The sequence below is a fragment of the Pipistrellus hanaki genome (genome assembly GCF_964339955.1).
Source record: "Pipistrellus hanaki genome assembly, chromosome: 1".
Classification (NCBI taxonomy): domain Eukaryota; kingdom Metazoa; phylum Chordata; class Mammalia; order Chiroptera; family Vespertilionidae; genus Pipistrellus; species Pipistrellus hanaki.
Window position 1 is genome coordinate 60,717,099 of NC_140503.1, and position 17,142 is coordinate 60,734,240.

At 39.5% G+C, this 17,142-nt stretch overlaps 1 protein-coding gene across 2 annotated transcripts in view; it reads left to right on the plus strand.

Annotated features, from left to right (window-relative positions):
* The window catches only part of TTBK2 (tau tubulin kinase 2), a 134,989-nt gene that overhangs the window by 99,377 nt on the left and 18,470 nt on the right, over positions 1 to 17,142 (plus strand). For both annotated transcript variants that reach the window (XM_084903073.1, XM_084903074.1), the window contains 2 exons: positions 6,656 to 6,872; positions 11,791 to 12,002. In XM_084903073.1, the coding sequence (XP_084759199.1) occupies positions 6,656 to 6,872; positions 11,791 to 12,002 (429 nt within the window). The remainder of the gene's footprint in view (positions 1 to 6,655; positions 6,873 to 11,790; positions 12,003 to 17,142) is intronic.

Genomic DNA, 17,142 nt, shown 5'->3' on the forward strand with positions numbered 1-17,142 from the left:
TTGTTATCTATACTAACAAAAGGGTAATATGCTAATTACACCGGGAGACCTTCCAGACAAAGCCTTGGTGGCAGGGCCCAGGCAGAGGCTGTTAGGGGTAATGGGGGGGAAGGGGGGAGTGGGGAGGGGGGTTAGTTGTGGGCCAGCAGGTCAGTAGGGTAGGCAGTCAGAGGCAAGCAGGCTGGGGGGGGGGGGGGCAGTTGGTGGGTGAGCAGGCTGACAGGGGGGGCAGTGGGGGTGATCAGGTCAGCAAGGGGAGCAGTAGGGGGCAAGAAGGCCGGGAGGCAGAGTGGTTAGGAGTGATCAGGCAGGCAGGTGAGCTGTTAGGAGCCAGTGGTCCCAGGTTGCAAGAGGGATGTCCAACTCCTGGTTTAGGCCAGATCACATAGGGATCGAGCCTAAATTGGCAGTCAGACATCCCCCGAGGGGTCCCAGATTGGAGAGGGTGCAGGCCAGGCTGAGGGACACCACCACCACCACCACCACCACCACCACCACCCCCCCACACACACACAAATTTGGTGCATCTGGCCACTAGTAAGTAGATAAGCCTCCAACTTGTAAAAACCAAGTGATATGACTTCAAGATAACTGAAGTTAATGAAGACAATGTAAGTTCCCATCTGCCAGTGTTTCCTCCTAAAATAAGAGAATAACACGAAAGAAAAAAATAGAGCTACACCAAAACCATGTCCTAGCATAATTTGAAGACCAAGGATGCCCAAACTTCAAAATAACTGAGGAAAAGAGGAAAAACAAAACACCAAGGGCTTGTGTGGTTATCTCTTCTGGGCCTCCTTATCCAACCCTGCCACAAGGCTTTATAAAGTCAGATTAGTAAAAACTGTGAGGAACAGGAGAATTAGCAGTGGGAGTTAAGGTTGATCTAAACCCAACACCAGAAAAACTACACTATCCTAAGAACAAAAATACTAAAAAATGTCCAGATAGGTCAGATTATGAACTATAGGGAGGTACAAATATGTATGATTCAGAACATATAGCTTCTGGGGAAGAAAAAACAACAAAGAAGGGAAAGGTTGATTTTTGAAGGACAAAACATGTATTTATTTGGGTTCAATCAGGAGAGAGAAAAACTACATAGTAATTTGAACAAGGAGAGAATCATTACCTATAACAGAATTGGAGTAACATGGGATTAACTAGTAAGAAGTAGAGAGAAGTGTAAAGAATACAGGAATAGCAAATATAAAGTGCAGTTCCTAGGCTAGGGCCGAGATTAAGCATCCAAACCAAGCTCCCCCCGTCCAGATCTCAAGCTGAGGTATATACTGAGCTTGTTGAAGAAGGTATGCCCATCCCTCGTTGGATGGGAGAGAGGTCACTCTGATGCCACACTGGTTAGATTTGCTGAAAATCTGCCCTCTGGGACCAAAGAAAGCTATTTACTGGGGGTGTCTTACCAGACACATTCTACTACAAAACCTGTGGGTGGTGGGATTGCTCAGGAAAGCTGTTGTTTGCTGCTGTCTGTGTGAGACAGGCCCTGAAGAGGCCCTGATGCTGCAGGATGCCCGCAGTGGGGAGAGCCACACGTGCTGGAGAAGCTTGCCGAGCTGTACACTGGAACCCTAAGCAGAGCACTCTCCTCCTGCAGTTTCCTTCCAGTGCCAGCTGGGGAAGGAAAATATCTACAGGGCTCAGATCCACTTTCATAAAACAGGAATAAAGGATGGATATGTAGCTAAAAGGCAATAAATCAATAATTCCAGAGGAACAAAAGGAGAAAAAAAATTAATTACATAATTTAATTAAAAGAATGGAGACCTATGAAATCAGATGACACAAGTATTTCCCTTAACCACAAAAAACATAAATCCACTCAAATGTTTGGACTTTGCTATACTGACAGAAGATGGCACTAATTAAACTATGAATCTTAATTAAAAAATAAATAAATAAATAAATAAAATAAAAATAAACTATGAATCTTGTAAAATACTCCAGTAACACAAAAATGAACAACAAAAAGATTTTAAAGTTCCATAAAGTATTATAGTAAGAAATTTGAAAATTTAATTACATACTAACTAAGGACATTTCCTCTCAGAAAAACAACCATGTGATGATGGAAAAAAGAAAAAAGTACCCTGGTGGATAGAGCATCAGCCTGTGGACTGACGAGTCCCGGGTTCGATTTCTGTCAAGGGCACATGCCTGGGTTGCAGGCTTGATCCCCAGTAGGGGGTGTGCAGGAGGCAGCTGATCAATGATTCTCTCTCATTGATGCTTCTATCTCTCCCTTCTTCTCTGAAATCAATAAAAATATTTTTAAAAAGAAAGAAAAAAGTAATTATTGGGGGTGGGATAGGAGGGACAACCATAAAGAAAGTTATTAAAAGAAAGAAAGAAAACTAAGACAAAAGCCAAAATGGAATTAAACATGCTCATTCGTTTGAAGATACGGATAACCACCTCAAACTAAGAAGAGAAAGAGATACCCCCACCTCTACCCAGGGTTAGGTAGAAAAGGTGAAAGGGATTAAGTGTATAAAATGCCAGTTATAAAAAAAATAGTCACAGGGATATAAAGCAAAGCATAGGGAATCCAATATAATAAAAGTCTAATAAGCTAAGAGTCCAACCATTCAACTATTCAACCAATTGCTATGATACGCACTGACCACCAGGGGGCAGATGTTCTAACCAGTAGGTTAGTTTACTGCTGGTGTCTGGGCGAGACGGCCGGACATGCCCTCCCTCGAGCCCTCCTGTGTTTCACCCCAGCCCCATCCTGCACCAGTGGGGTCCCTCAGCGTAGCCTGCACCCTCTTGCAATTCAGGACCCCTCGGGGGATGTCAGAGAGCCGGTTTCAGCCCAATCCCTACAGGCCAGGCCTCTAGTAAGTCTATTATCATAACACTAGTTTGGTGTCAGATGGATACTAGAATTATTGGGGGGATCACTTTTTAAGGAATATAAATATTTAATCACTATGTTGTATACTTGAAACTAAAAAAATTTTTATGTCAACTGTAATGGAAAAATTAATTAAAAAAAAATATTTTTTAAAAAGAAATAGACCCCAAAAGGGGTGGGTTCAGGGAGAGAAAAAGGAAAAGGAAAACAGAGAAAAAGAAATGAAACTTGAAAGAAAAGAAAAAAGATATTTCAAAATTTAGTAAATTATAAAATGTACAATGAAGAATAGACTCAAATGAATATTTGATAAAGGACATTGAGTAAAATTGGGGAGAAAGAAAAAAAAACCATTTAAAACAGATGGGTTAATGTAGTGCAAATGGGAGGCAGACAGTGAAGGACTAGCTTTCCTTTCGTTAGTTGATTGGGTAGTTAACTTGGTCTCGTTTTACTGGTGAGGAATGGTATAAATACCTAGCATGGTATTTATAAGTTGAAGTGCCTTTGAAAAGGCAGACTGATGCCCTAACCGGTTTGGCTCAGTGGATAGAGGATCAGCCTGTGGACTGAAAGATCCCAGGTTCGATTCTGGTCAAGGGCATGTACCTTGGTTGTGAGCACATCCCCAGTAGAGAGTGTGTAGTAGGCAGCTGATGGATGTTTCTCTCTCATCGATGTTTCTAACTATCCTTCTCCCTTCCTTTCTGTAAAAAAAATCAATAAAATACTTTTTTTTTAAAGGCAGACTGATAACTTGTATAATACATATGGGCCCACAGCTTAAAGACTGCACAGAATTTAAACCAGCTGAATTGGAAAAAATAAGTATTAGACCTACAAGATTACCATTTACTATCTGGCCCTTTAAGAAAAAGTTTGCTTCCCTGGCTGGTGTTCTTAGTGGTTAGAGCATCGGCCTGCACACTGAAGGGCCTTGGGTTTGATACCCAGTCAAGGGCATGTACCTACCTAGGATGCAGGTTCGATCCCAGGGCATGTGTGGGAGGCAGCCAATTAATATGTCTCTCTCACATCGACGTTTCTCTCCCCACACTCCCTCCCACTCTCTAAAAAAAAAAAAAAAAAAGTTTGCTGAATTCTCTGTTCGCAATTGTTATGGAGGCATAATAATTAGAAAGCCCTAGAGAATCATTGTTAAAGAGAAAAAAAATGATTATGTATGTCCCACAACTCTGAATTTATTACTAGAAGAAGAAAGTTCCGGAAAAGGTAGGAGGATGTTTTAGATCAGAAGTCGGCAATCTTAACTGTAAAGGGCCAGATAAAAATTTGTGGACTGCTGTCTCTGTCTCCATTATCGCTGCTGTTGTAGTGCTAAAGCAGCCATAGACAACATGAAAACAAATGAGTGAATGTGTGCCAAAATACTGTATTAACAAAAAATAGGTGAGCAGGCCAGATCTGGCTCAGAAGCCTTAGTTTGCCAGCCCCTGACTTAAATTATGGGGAAGGGAATATGAAAAGGATGTCTATTCTTACTACTTTTCCAGTTCTCCCACACACCTCATTTTTCCCCCTAATCTGCTTCTGTAATTTATATCTAGCCTGCAAACAAGGACCACATGCTAAAAATATTTTCACACATACTTTCTTACTCATTCTTATTCCTTAACACGATACTTGCACGCATATTTTATCACACATTCTTATTCTTTAACATAATACTCTCATATGTACTTTCTCATTCTTATTCCTTAACATAATTTCTCTGGAAAGGAATTCTTTCCTTTGTACCTCAAAATCCAGGTTTTGATCAGAATTTTAGGAGAAGAAAATAATGTAAGGAGTAAAAGTGGGAGAATAAGTACAGAGAGGAACCAGAGTTGTGTGGAGAGTGTGGAAGAGCTCCTGGAAGTGTGTGGTATTGAAGTCTAAGAGATACGAGGGAAATTAATATAGAGTAAAAATAGCAGCAGATTGCCGAAACCGGTTTGGCTCAGTGGTAGAGCGTCGGTCTGTGGACTGAAAGGTCCCAGGTTCGATTCTGGTCAAGGGCATGTACATTGGTTGCGGGAACATCCCCGGTAGGGGGTGTGCAAGAGACAACTGGTCGATGTTTCTCTCTCATCGACGTTTCTAGCTCTCTCTCTCTCTCCCTTCCTCTCTGTAAAAAAATCAATAAAATATATATTTAAAAAAAAAAAAATAGCAGCAGATTATAGGTGGAGGAGCAGAAGAAGAAAATGCCAAGGAATTGGTAGTTGGAAAGAGGCAGAGTAGTAGGCATGTGGAAAAAAGACTTTGGAAGAACACTCAGTGATTAACATAGGGCTGGGGGGAGGGGTGATGTGGGGGCGGAATGTGGGGCTAGTAGATTGAACTTCCTGAACTCAAATATTTTTCCTTTTGCAAGTCCCTTTCCTCAGGATAGGGGGAATTCTTTCAATAAATATTTGGTATGCCATGTAACATATGCTAATGTCTACTGTAAGTCCTTATATAAATAAATTATATTGAACTTACACCTGAAAAATTTATTTCTTAACTTTACTTTTTTTAAATTAAATTTTTCCCCATCACCATTTATTCCCTCTATGCCCTGTTCTACCTCTACTCATCCCCCTCCTGAACTTTACTTTTATAATAAATCTGTTCATTTGAACTACTTTAGGCCAAACTTACCTTTTCAAGATGTTCTTAGTGTCAGAACTACAGGTACTACTTTACAAGGCTATAAGTTTCTTTCCTGAGAGCCATGGCCAATGCTTTTCTATATTGCTTACCTCTAACCTATTGACAAGTCCCTGAAAATGACTGATCTTTGTTCTCACAGCATGGCATTTATGACATCTGGGCCAGCGTGTAATGTTATCCTTAGAGTGGTGCACTAAGATGCCTCTTTTATCACTCATAATAATTATGTCAGTATAATCCACTGAAGGCTGGTTTTCTACTTTTAAACCTTCCAGATCACCTCTAGGAAAAGGTTTCATTCTATACTAAATATTGTGTTCAGTCAGCAGTATTTTTAAAAATTGAGTATAGTGTAGAGTCATTGAAAGTTAGAGCTGGCAGGGGCCTAATCACTAGTGATAACGGAACTAGAAAAGCCTTTCATGGGCCAGAAGTCTAAGAGAGAGATGACCAACCATGTAAACAGACATGAAGTTACTTTGAAAGCAATATATAAACAAAGTGCCAATTTATATTTTCTGTATCATTCCTGGTCAGTTCATGCAGCTATATAAAACTGTGTAATTGCAAATTTTCTAGTTCCCCCTGGAGGGCAAGAATTTCCTTTTTCTTCTTTTGTCTCCTAAGGCCTTGCATGGAATAGGTATTTACAGTAAAAGTCTGTAAATGAAAAAAAATGCACATTTTACACTATTCAAAGCATAACTTATGATTTGATACCTGCTTATAGTATTATTATTATTAACATTTTTCTGTTTATAGTTTTTGTTGTTCTCTGAGAAAAATGGGTAAAAAAAAACAAAAAAAATTGTAAAAGACTTCTTGGAACATAGACCAAATGTTTCTAACTTTTAAAGTAATTATTAAGTTAGTGAGTTATTATATTGGAATTTTTATTTTTAAATCAGGTTGAAAATTCTGTTAATCAAAATGTACAAGTTTTATTTTGTAGAATTGTCACAGCCTATTTCCAAGGTTTTGAGTTTTGTTTTGCTTTACTCTTTTAATGCTATATAGACTTCATCATTTAACTCCAGAAACAAAATGGAAAATAGTCTCGTAATTTTTGATTCTGGTGTTCTTAAGTTCTACCTTTTCTTCACCCGTCATTTTTAGAATTGCTAATGCCACTCCCATCCCAGGGGACTTGCTTAGAGAAAATACGGATGAGGTGTTTCCAGATGAACATCTCAGTGATGGCGAGAATGGCATCCCTGTTGGTATGTCACCGGATAAATTGCCTGGATCTCTGGGGCACACTCATCCCCAGGAGAAGGATGTCTGGGAAGAGATGGATGCCAACAGGAACAAGATAAAGTTTGGAATTTGTAAGGTGTGTTTTTCTTGCATAGGAAGTAATATCTTTCTGTTTACTTATTTTCTCCTGTAGCGAAATTTGATTCTCAATTTTGAATGAGAAGTAGACAGTATTGCTAGTTATTTCTGTATTTGTAATTGCAGTATTTTTTAATTTTGCCCAAAATATTGAAGTATGGATACCAAATATTAATCTTCATCTTATATTTTGTGAAAAAGATAAAAGTATTTTTTTTAAAAAAACTAACTAGACCTTCAGAAAAAATAAGAGACATCTATAGAACAGAAGTTAATAGTCTTTATAAATAATGTGACAAGACCCTGGACTCCTTTGGTATGGACTGATAGAGCTATGAGTATCCATTCTGAAACTGTGTCAGGTGGAGGTGGGAAGCACCACACAACTGTTTATGAGTTGACAACGTGGATGTTGAACAAATGACATGATTTTTTTCTTTATTAGAATTGTAAGTAGATCCACCTGTAAGTATGGGGAAAGATAGATTTCTAAATTGAATGATTAATTTTTAGTAATCTTCCAGAAATTTCTCTCTGATCTTACTATTCCTCATCATTTCCATTTTCATAGAAGATTATATGAAGATAAATGGTATGTGGGGGCAAGGAATTAGAAATCAGTTTTTGGTGCTTCCTATGTTTTAAGGGTTAGTTGTAAAAAAGGTTAAGTTCATAAGTGTGTAAAATAAGACTTAGGGCTCATACCTGTTAACACGACAGATAGAAAGTTGGCTAGTCATGCTTTATGAATGAGGAATATATCTTGAAAAGAATTCTCTACAATCACTTCTGAGGAATTAACTATATAATTTAGAACAGTATATACTTTTAGTCATGGGAGTCATTTGCAAAAACTTTCTCTGTGTACGTTGATATGGTGCACTGTGGTCTGGCTATTAAATATGCATTATTTGGACTAATAGTAATCAGGAATAAGTAGTGAAAAAATTGTCAGAAGATCACTGTCAGATTTTTGGAATGTAGCTATGGCTGTCTTTATGGCACCAGGAGCAAACTGTTCTCATGGTAAAAACAACAACAAAACACACACACAAAAAAAAAACCCACATTTAGTTGCCAGCCCATATGGGTGTCTGTGTATATGAGAGGCATAAGTTTGGTAATTGGCATAAATTTTTAGTTTCCTTTCACCAATTATCTCTATTTAATCTTTATTAGTTCTCTTCTATTTTTAATTCCATCCTTTAAAAAAATAAGATATTAGTGATGTTGAACTTTCATACAATAATGTTTATATTAATTTTTAAAAGATGTTTACCATTTCCTTCCATTTTTGGAAGTCTTGGACTCATCTTTCTTCTTTTCTTCTTTTCTTTTCTTAATCTGGACTCACCTTTCTTCCTGAAATATTTCCTTTGGAAGTCCCTTTAGTTGAGATTTTTTAGTAGAGACTCTCACTTTTTTCTTAGCAGTAAATGTATTTATTTTAGCCTTATTCTTTTTTCTTTTTTCTTTTTTTTTTTTAAATATATTTTATTGATCTTTTTACAGAGAGGAAGGAAGAGAGATAGAGAGCTAGAAACGTCGATGAGAGAGAAACATCAACCAGCTGCCTCTTGCACACCCCCTACCGGGGATGTGCCCGCAACCAATGTACATGCCCTTGGCCGGAATCGAACCTGGGACCTTTCAGTCCGCAGACCGATGCTCTACCACTGAGCCAAACCGGTTTCGGCTCTTTTTTCTTCTTTAATCCTCATGCGAGGATATTTTTTTCATTGATTTTTAGAGAATAAAAGGGAGGAAAGAGGGGATGAGAGAGAGACATCAGTGTAAGATATAGACCAGTTGCCTTCTGCACATGTGTGCCCCGACTAGAGTTGGGTGTCAAACCTACTCTTGACTGGGAATCACACCTGCTCTTGACTGGGAATCAAACCCTTGACCCTTTGATCGTAGGGCCACTGTTCTAACCATTCAGCAAAACCAGCCTAATTCTTTAATGATAGTTATGCTGGATTCAAAGTGGGGTTTTTTCTTTCTTTCTTTCTTTTTTTTTTTTTAATATATTTCATTGAATTTTCACAGAGAGAAAGGGAGAGAGACAGAGAGCCAGAAACATTGATGAGAGAGAAACATCAATCAGCTGCCTCCTGCACAGCCCCATTGGAGATGTGCCCGCAACTAAGGTACATGTCCTTGACCAGAATTGAACCCGGGACCTTTCAGTTCACAAGCTGACTCTCTGTCCACTGAGCCAAACCAGTTTTGGTGGTTTTTTTCTTTCTTATTGGATTTAAAGTTCTTCCTTTTTTTTCTTTTTTTGATTGATCAGTCATTTTATAAAATTCATCTTCAAAAATTACTAGAGTGGCAAAAGTTAACTGAGCTGGTAAAACATTATTTGATACATTTTTAAAAATATCTAATATCTGCTGAAACCGGTTTGGTTCAGTGGATAGAATGTTGGCCTGCGGACTGAAAGGTCCTGGGTTCAATTCCGGTCAAGGGCATGTACTGTGGTTGCGGGCACATCCCCGGTGGGGGGAGTGCAGGAGGCAGCTGATTGATTTTTCTCGCTCATCGATGTTTCTGACTGTCTATCCCTCTCTCTTCCTCTCTGTAAAAAATCAATAAAATATATTTATAAAAAACAAATAAATTAAAAAATATCCAATATCTCCTGTTACTCCCAGACTTCGTGATCCCCAAGGACCACCAGGGAGCCGAGTCCAATGCAATAAACAAAAGAGCCTTTTCCATGCTAGCATGTGCTCTGTCCCACTCACGCCGGCAGCATGGCGGAAGAGAGAGCGAATTTCGCCCAGTCCAGGGGTTTTACTCCTGTCGTTGGTGATGTCACTGCCTCGGCTAACCCTGATTGGTTGGGTGAGGGCTAGGGTTCAATTACAGAATGGAGGATAACTCCACCCTGCCCTCTCACTCCTAAACCAGATAACCTGTGTTAATAGCCTGGGTACATCCTTCTATGCTGTTATTTTTTCTGATACACACATATACAGCAAATACACATGCATATATGTTTTTTAGCTGATTTGGCACAGTGGGTTTAAAGTTCTTGATCGACAATTATTTTTCCTCTTGCTTCATCTATTGGTATAAATAGTCTGCTGTCACTCTGATTTTGTTTGTGTATGTGAGTGTATGATCATTCCACCTGGCCTCCCATCCCAGTACTTTTTAGCTTTACTTTTTTTCTTAGGTGTTCTGCTGTTTTAACTGCAATGTATCTGCACATATATTTCTTTTTGTTTATCCTGCTTAGGATGTTTTATGTTTTCTGAATCTTTGATTCATAATTTTTTTTTATCAGTTCTGGAAGATATACAGTCATTCTCTACCTAAATATTGTCACATCTTCATTCTTTCTGTTCTCTTTCTGGGATTCCAATTAAACATATATTATGCCTTTTTATTATATCTTTTATTATATTTTTTCATATTTTTCACACCTTGCTGTGCTTCATACCAGGTAATTTCTTTTTCTATGTCTTCTAATCCTCTAATTAATAACTGTAGCCTTTTATGGCTAATATATTTAACTTGTTAATAGAATATTTAATATTAAATTTATCTGTTAGTTCCAAATAATCCTTTGTTAATCTTTGTGATAATGGCCTTCATTTATTTAAACATTTTATGCCTATCTATTCTCTATTCTTTATCTGAAACAGTTTGATAGCTGATGATTTGGGGAAGCTTACACTTAAAAAAATTCTGCTGACTCAGTCAAGGTGGCATTGCCTTCTCATGTGTGTGACTATCTTTTTTTTTTAATCTTCACTCAGGGATATGTATTTATTTTTTATTGATTTGAAAGAGATAAAGAAAGAAACATGGGTGTGAGAGAGAAACACCAATTGATTGACTCCTGTACGTGCCCAGACCAGGGATGGAACACACAACCTTTTGGTGTGTGGGGTGACACTCCAACCAAGTGAGCCACATGGCCAGAGCTTGTTTGACTATCTTTAATGTTTTACTCTTTAATTAATAATTGGTAGGAGTTCTGTAGACCTAAATTGGGAAGTAGAGAAACCTTCCTTCAGAGAAGATTTATCTACTGCTTCTGCTGGTAGCCAAAGTGAACTCCTTGTTGGAGACCATTTGCACATCTTGAGGGTCTTTAATCAGAAAGACATCCCAGATTTCCCTCTTTCCTCCCACCACTAGTATAAATCTTAATTTCCCTCATAATTGCACTGCTGTAGGCATCTGTCCCTAGGTAGCCCCACCCTTCTGTGCTGCCCAATGCCAGCAGCCTCCTGCTCCACCCAGGTCCTTATTGTTCAAACACCGAGTTTCCTTATTCTTGTTTGTTTTTTAGAGAGGGAACACAGCAGGCGTGGCTTCCTCTCTTACTGCTTGTGAAACCACCTGACTCAAAGAGAATGTCCTAAGTTTTAGTTTAGTGCACATGTGTCAAACACAAGGCCCGCGGGCCAAATCCAGCCCGCCAGGCCTTGCAATGTGGCCTGCACCGCGCTGTCATCACTGCACTCCGCTGTCAGTTTATGACATTGTCAGTTTATGACTGTTCAGTAAACCATTCGGCCCGCGATTTAGGCTGGATTTTAGATTTTGGCCCCTTCTCTGATTGAGTTCGACACCCCTAGTTTAGTGGATGGGGTCCTGGAAGTTTCTAGTTAGACATAATACAAAAAGCTAAGGTTATTAAACATTTTTAGATTGTTTATCTTTGTACCAAAAGTATAAAAACTAAAATAATACTGAAACTGAGAATAAATTAAGGAAGCTCACTTAATAAAAGGGTTAAGAGAAAAATATGTCATGACCTAAATTAGGCAAAATATTTTAATCTTGTGAGAACATATCCCAAGCATTTGGTTATATTATGTTGAAAGACTTCAACAATTATTATCATGTATAGTAACTGGAATGTTTTTCATAATTTTCTTTTATATTTGGTCTAGGCTGCTACTGAAGAGGAGAATAGCCATGGTCAAGCAAATGGTATTCTGAATGCTCCAAGCCTTGGTTCACCGATTCGTGTCCGCTCAGAAATTACTCAGCCAGACAGAGATGTTCCATTGGTGCGAAAGTTACGTTCCATCCACAGCTTTGAGCTGGAAAAGCGTCTAACACTAGAGCCAAAGCCAGATACTGACAAGTTTCTTGAGACCTGGTATAAAATAGTTTTTTCTCTTTTTTAAAAACTAAGATAATGTCATCTTAAATTTTTATTTATTAATTTATGTAAAGTCTTTCAAATAAATGTTTGCATTTGTGTAGCACTGATTTGATTAAGCTCTCATCTATGTTTTTAATTACCATCTTGATTGTTGTTGTAAATTGCCTCCTAATGTTGTTACAACTCCTGTAACATAGCCTTTGGCTTTGGGAGCTGGACAGTGGGTGCTGGTAACTTTATAATACTAAATATTAGTTAATAATTAGTCAATAAATGAACATTTTTTAAAATATATCTTATTGATTTTTTACAGAGAGGAAGGGAGAGAGACAGAGAGCCAGAAACGTCGATGAGAGAGAAACATCGACCAGCTGCCTCCTGGACACCCCCTACCTGGGATGTGCCCGCAACCAACGTACATGCCCCTGACCGGAATCAAACCTGGGACCTTTCAGTCCGCAGACCGACGCTCTACCACTGAGCCAAACCGGTTTCGGCTAAATGAACATTTTGAAGTGACTTTGTTTGGAAGGTGATCTCTTATTGGAATGGAGAAGATGCAGTATAGAGTTGGAGAAGGCATTAAGCAGGAAGGAGGGAGAAAAGTCATTTATACACAAAGGACAGACAAGTCAGTTCATTTTAATGAAGGCCTTCTATGAGTAGTGCTGTAGGGAAAATAGACATGCATAAGTTTATCATTCTACCTAGAAAGAAGGAAAGACAGGACTTTAGAGAGCTCACAATCAACTTTGAGAGGAGGACAGGTGAAACTTAGAAAGCCATACATTGATAATGACTGCAGTTATGAGGCCCATTGTCCTCAAGTTTTGATAATAAAAGACAGAATGAAACGTTTAAAAGAATTTGGGATATATTTATGAATTAAGAAGGCTTCAATAATATTAATACTCGCTGAGACCAGTTTGGCTCAGTGGATAGAGAGTCAGCCTGTGGACTGAAAGGTCCCAGGTTTGATTCCAGTCAAGGGCATGTATCTTGGTTGCGGGCACATCCCCAGTAGGGAGAATGCAAGAGGCAGCTGATCGATGATTCTCTCTCAGCAATGTTTCTAACTCTTTATCCCTCTCTCTTCCTCGCTGTAAAAAATCAATAAAATATATTTTAAAAAATAATAATATTAATACTCAAGTGACTTCAATGATACTGACATTCTTCACGGTACATCCCTGGTGGCTATTATTGGCAGTGGAGTATAGTTAGAAGGACCATGTATTTGACATGGTAGTAATTGTCCAGAGACAATTCAGCCACTCTGGCCTACTCCAGTTTGGCTTCCATTTTAAACAGTTCTTCATGGATGTATATTCTTCCTATAATCATTCAACTCACAGTTATGTGATGTAAGCTTGTGTCTACATGTTGATATGATCAAAAGGATGGACTAGGGTTGGGGCAGTATTTAAACATTTTGAGTTGTGGCTAAGATTAGGGATAAATATAAAGGTGGATAAAAGCTTAGTTTGATAAAGAATTAGTCTTACAAAAGAATAGAACTTTAAAAAAATATATTTTTTATTTTATTTATTTTTTAATTCATCTTTGTTGTTGGGATTATTACAGATGTCTGTCTCTCCCCCACCACCCCATGGCTCCCCTTCACCTGGTTCCCACCCACCCCAGGCCCTCGCCACCCTATTGTCTGTGTCCATCGGTATTGCATACAGGCATATAAGAAGATCTTTGTGTAATCTCTTCCTGTATTCCCCACACAATCTTCCCTCTGTTCTATTTTCATGCCCCTGATTCTATTCCATTCACCAGTTTATTCTGTTCATCAGATTTTTTTATTCATTTGATTTTTAAATTTAATTGTTGCTAGATATTTGTTGTCACTTTGTTGTTCATATTTTTTATCTTTACCTTTTTCTTCTTCTTCCTCTTTTATTTATTTTTTTAATATACATATATTTTATTGATTTTTTACAGAGAGGAAGGGAGAGAGACAGAGAGCCAGAAACGTCGATGAGAGAGAAACATCGACCAGCTGCCTCTTGCACACCCCCTACCAGGAATGTGCCCGCAACCAATGTACATGCCCTTGACCGGAATCGAACCCGGGACCTTTCAGTCCGCAGACTGACGCTCTACCACTGAGCCAAACCAGCTTCGGCTTCTTACTCTTCTTAAAGAATACCTTTCAGCGTTTCATATAATACTGGTTTGGCTATGATGAACTCCTTTAGCTTTTTCTTATCTATGAAGCTCTTTATCTGACCTTCAATTCTAAGTGATAGCTTTACTGGGTAGAATAATCTTAGTTGTAGGTTCTTGCTATTCATCACTTTAAGTATTTCTTGCCACTCCCTTCTGGCCTGCATTGTTTTCTGTTGAGAAACCAGCTGGCAGTCATATGGGCACTCCCTTGTAGGTAACTAACTTTTTTCTCTTGCTACTTTTAAGATTCTCTCTTTGTCTTTTGCCCTTTGCATTTTAATTATGAAGTGTCCTGGTGTGTTCCTCTTTGGATTCCTCTTGTTTGGGGTTCTCTGTGCTTCCTGGACTTGTAAGTCTATTTCTTTCACCAGGTGGGGGAAGTTTTCTGTCATTATTTCTTCAAATAAGTTTTCAATACCTTGCTCTCTCTCTTCTTCTGGCACCCCCATAATTTGGATGTTGCTCTGCTTGAAGTTGTCCCAGAGGACCCTTACACCATCTTCATATTTTTGGATTCTTTTTTATTTTTGCTCTTCTGCTTGGGTATTTTTTGCTTTCTCCTATTTCAAAACATTGATTTGATTCTCAGAATCCTCTAGTCTACTGTTGAATCCCTGTATGTTATTCTTTATTTCAGTCAGTGTATACTTAATTTCTGACTAGTCCTCTTCCAATTTTTTTGGCATTCTCACTAATATCCTAAAAAGTCTCACTAAGTTTCTCGGAGGTTTCTAGAAGATTCTTGAGTAAACTTATAACTGTGGTTTTGAACTCTATATCCAGTTGTTTGCTTTCTTCCACTTCTTTCATTGTGACATGTTTCTTTGTCTCCGCATTTTGGCTGCTTCCCTATGTTTGCTTCTATGTATTGGGTAGCTTCTAAGTCTTCTTGAGTTGATAGAGAGTGACTTTGTGAACTGGTAGTAGGTATATTATAGGATCCAGAGGGCTCAGCTTCCCAATCACCTGAAGTAGACACTCTTATTGTACCCCTTAGTTGGCTTTGTGCAGAGTTGTGTTGTAGTTGAGCCTTGATTGCTGTTGGTGTCACTAGGAAGAATTGACCTCCAGGCCAATTGGCTGTGGGGGCCATCTGTGATTACAGTGGGAGAGCTGCTGTCCAGGAGACATCCTTGTGGAGCAGGACTTGCTTCAGTGGGTCTTTGGTGCTCACTGGGTCTGCCCCTTGAGTGTGTCACTTATGGATGTGAAGAGTTGTAATCTAGTATGGTCTCACACTGACCACTGGGTACACTAGCTCTTGGGTCTCCAGGGAGGTGCAAAGTCAGCCACTGCCTGGGGCCATCAAGCAGGAGCTACAGAGAGATCTGCAGATTCCTCCTCTTTGTATGGGGTTTGAAAGTGCCCAGATGAGGCCCAGCTGTGAAGTAAGGCACAGTTGTCCTGGTGTTGAGTCTTAGGTCTTTTATTGATAGTTTTGGGGCTCCCTGACCCAGCTGCAGCTTGTTTGACATTTTTTTAGCCTGAGAAAGGACAGACCATTCATAATGCAAAAGCCACTGGGCACGGTATGGGTGGGGTTGTAAATTTCAGGGAATCACCAGGGCAGAGCAAACAGATTGGCTTCTAGTCAGCCCTGCTCTGGGGAAGTCCCAGCATGGGGACAATGACCTCCGTCTATAACAAAGTTGCCCCCGACTTCCTGCCCCAAGCCAGACAGTCCAGTTTCTCCCCATATGTGTTTGAACTCCAGAGCCTTGCTGGGCATTGGAGCTCAGAGGAAGTGAGAGCTTGTAAATTCAGTTCACAGTGCCGGCCTTTTAAGAGGAGCAGCTGGGTCTCCAGAAACTTATTTGTCACTCAGCTCCAATCTGGTTTTTACAGCCTATAGTTCTTACTGCCTATATGGACTTCTTTCCCTAGCTCTGGGACCCCTCGCTCCACCGGGCAACCTCTCAGATGTGATCTCCCTCCTGATTTAAAAAGTGGCCTACCTGGATTCGAACCAGCCCATTGCAGGCCTCCGCACTTCCTACCAGTCTCAGTGTGCTTTCTTCTTTACTTCTCTAGTTGTAATACTTCCATTCAGCCAACTTTCCAGCGGTTCTGGATGAGAGTTGTTCTGTATTTTAGTTGTAATTTTGATGTTGTGGGAGGCAGTGAGTACAGGTGTTTACCTATGCCGCATCTTGGTTCTCCTTAATATTTTTATTGATTTCAGAGAGGACGGAAGAGGAAGAGAGAGATAGAAATATCAAGGATGAGAGAGAACCATTGATTGGCTGCCTCCTGCATGCCCCCTACTGGGAATTGATCCCACGACCCAGGCATGTGCCCTTGACCAGACCCTTCAGTCTGCAGGCTGACATTCTATCCAGTAGAGCCAAACTGGCTAGGCAGAATAGAACTTTTTAAAAAGAGTACATGCTGAGGGAAAACAGAGTTGAGAATAGAAGTAATCCAAGAAAATGAACTCAAGCCCAGCTGGTGTGGCTCAGTGGTTGAGTATTGGGCCCATGAAGCAGGAGGTCACACTTCTATTCCTGGTCAGGGCACAAGCCACAGCTGCAGGCTCCATTCCCAGTAGGGGGTGTGCTAGAAGCAGCTGATTGATGTTTGTCTCTCTCGCTCTCTCTCTCTTTTTTTTAATATATTTAATTGATTTTTTTTTACAGAGAGGAAAGGAGAGGAATAGAGAGCTAGAAATATCATGAGAGAGAAACATCGATCAGCTGCCTCCTGCACACCCCCTACTGGGGATGTGTCCGAAACCAAGATACATGCCCTTGACCGGAATCGAACCTGGGATCCTTCAATCCACAGGCCGACACTCTTATTTACTGAGCCAAACCAGTTATGGCTCGATGTTTTTCTCTTATTGATGTTTCTATCTTCCTCCCACTCCTTCTTTGTATAATGAATAAAAATACATTAATAAAATGAACTCAAGCCAGAACCTAGAATGAATAAGGAATTGAAGCACCTAATTATAAAC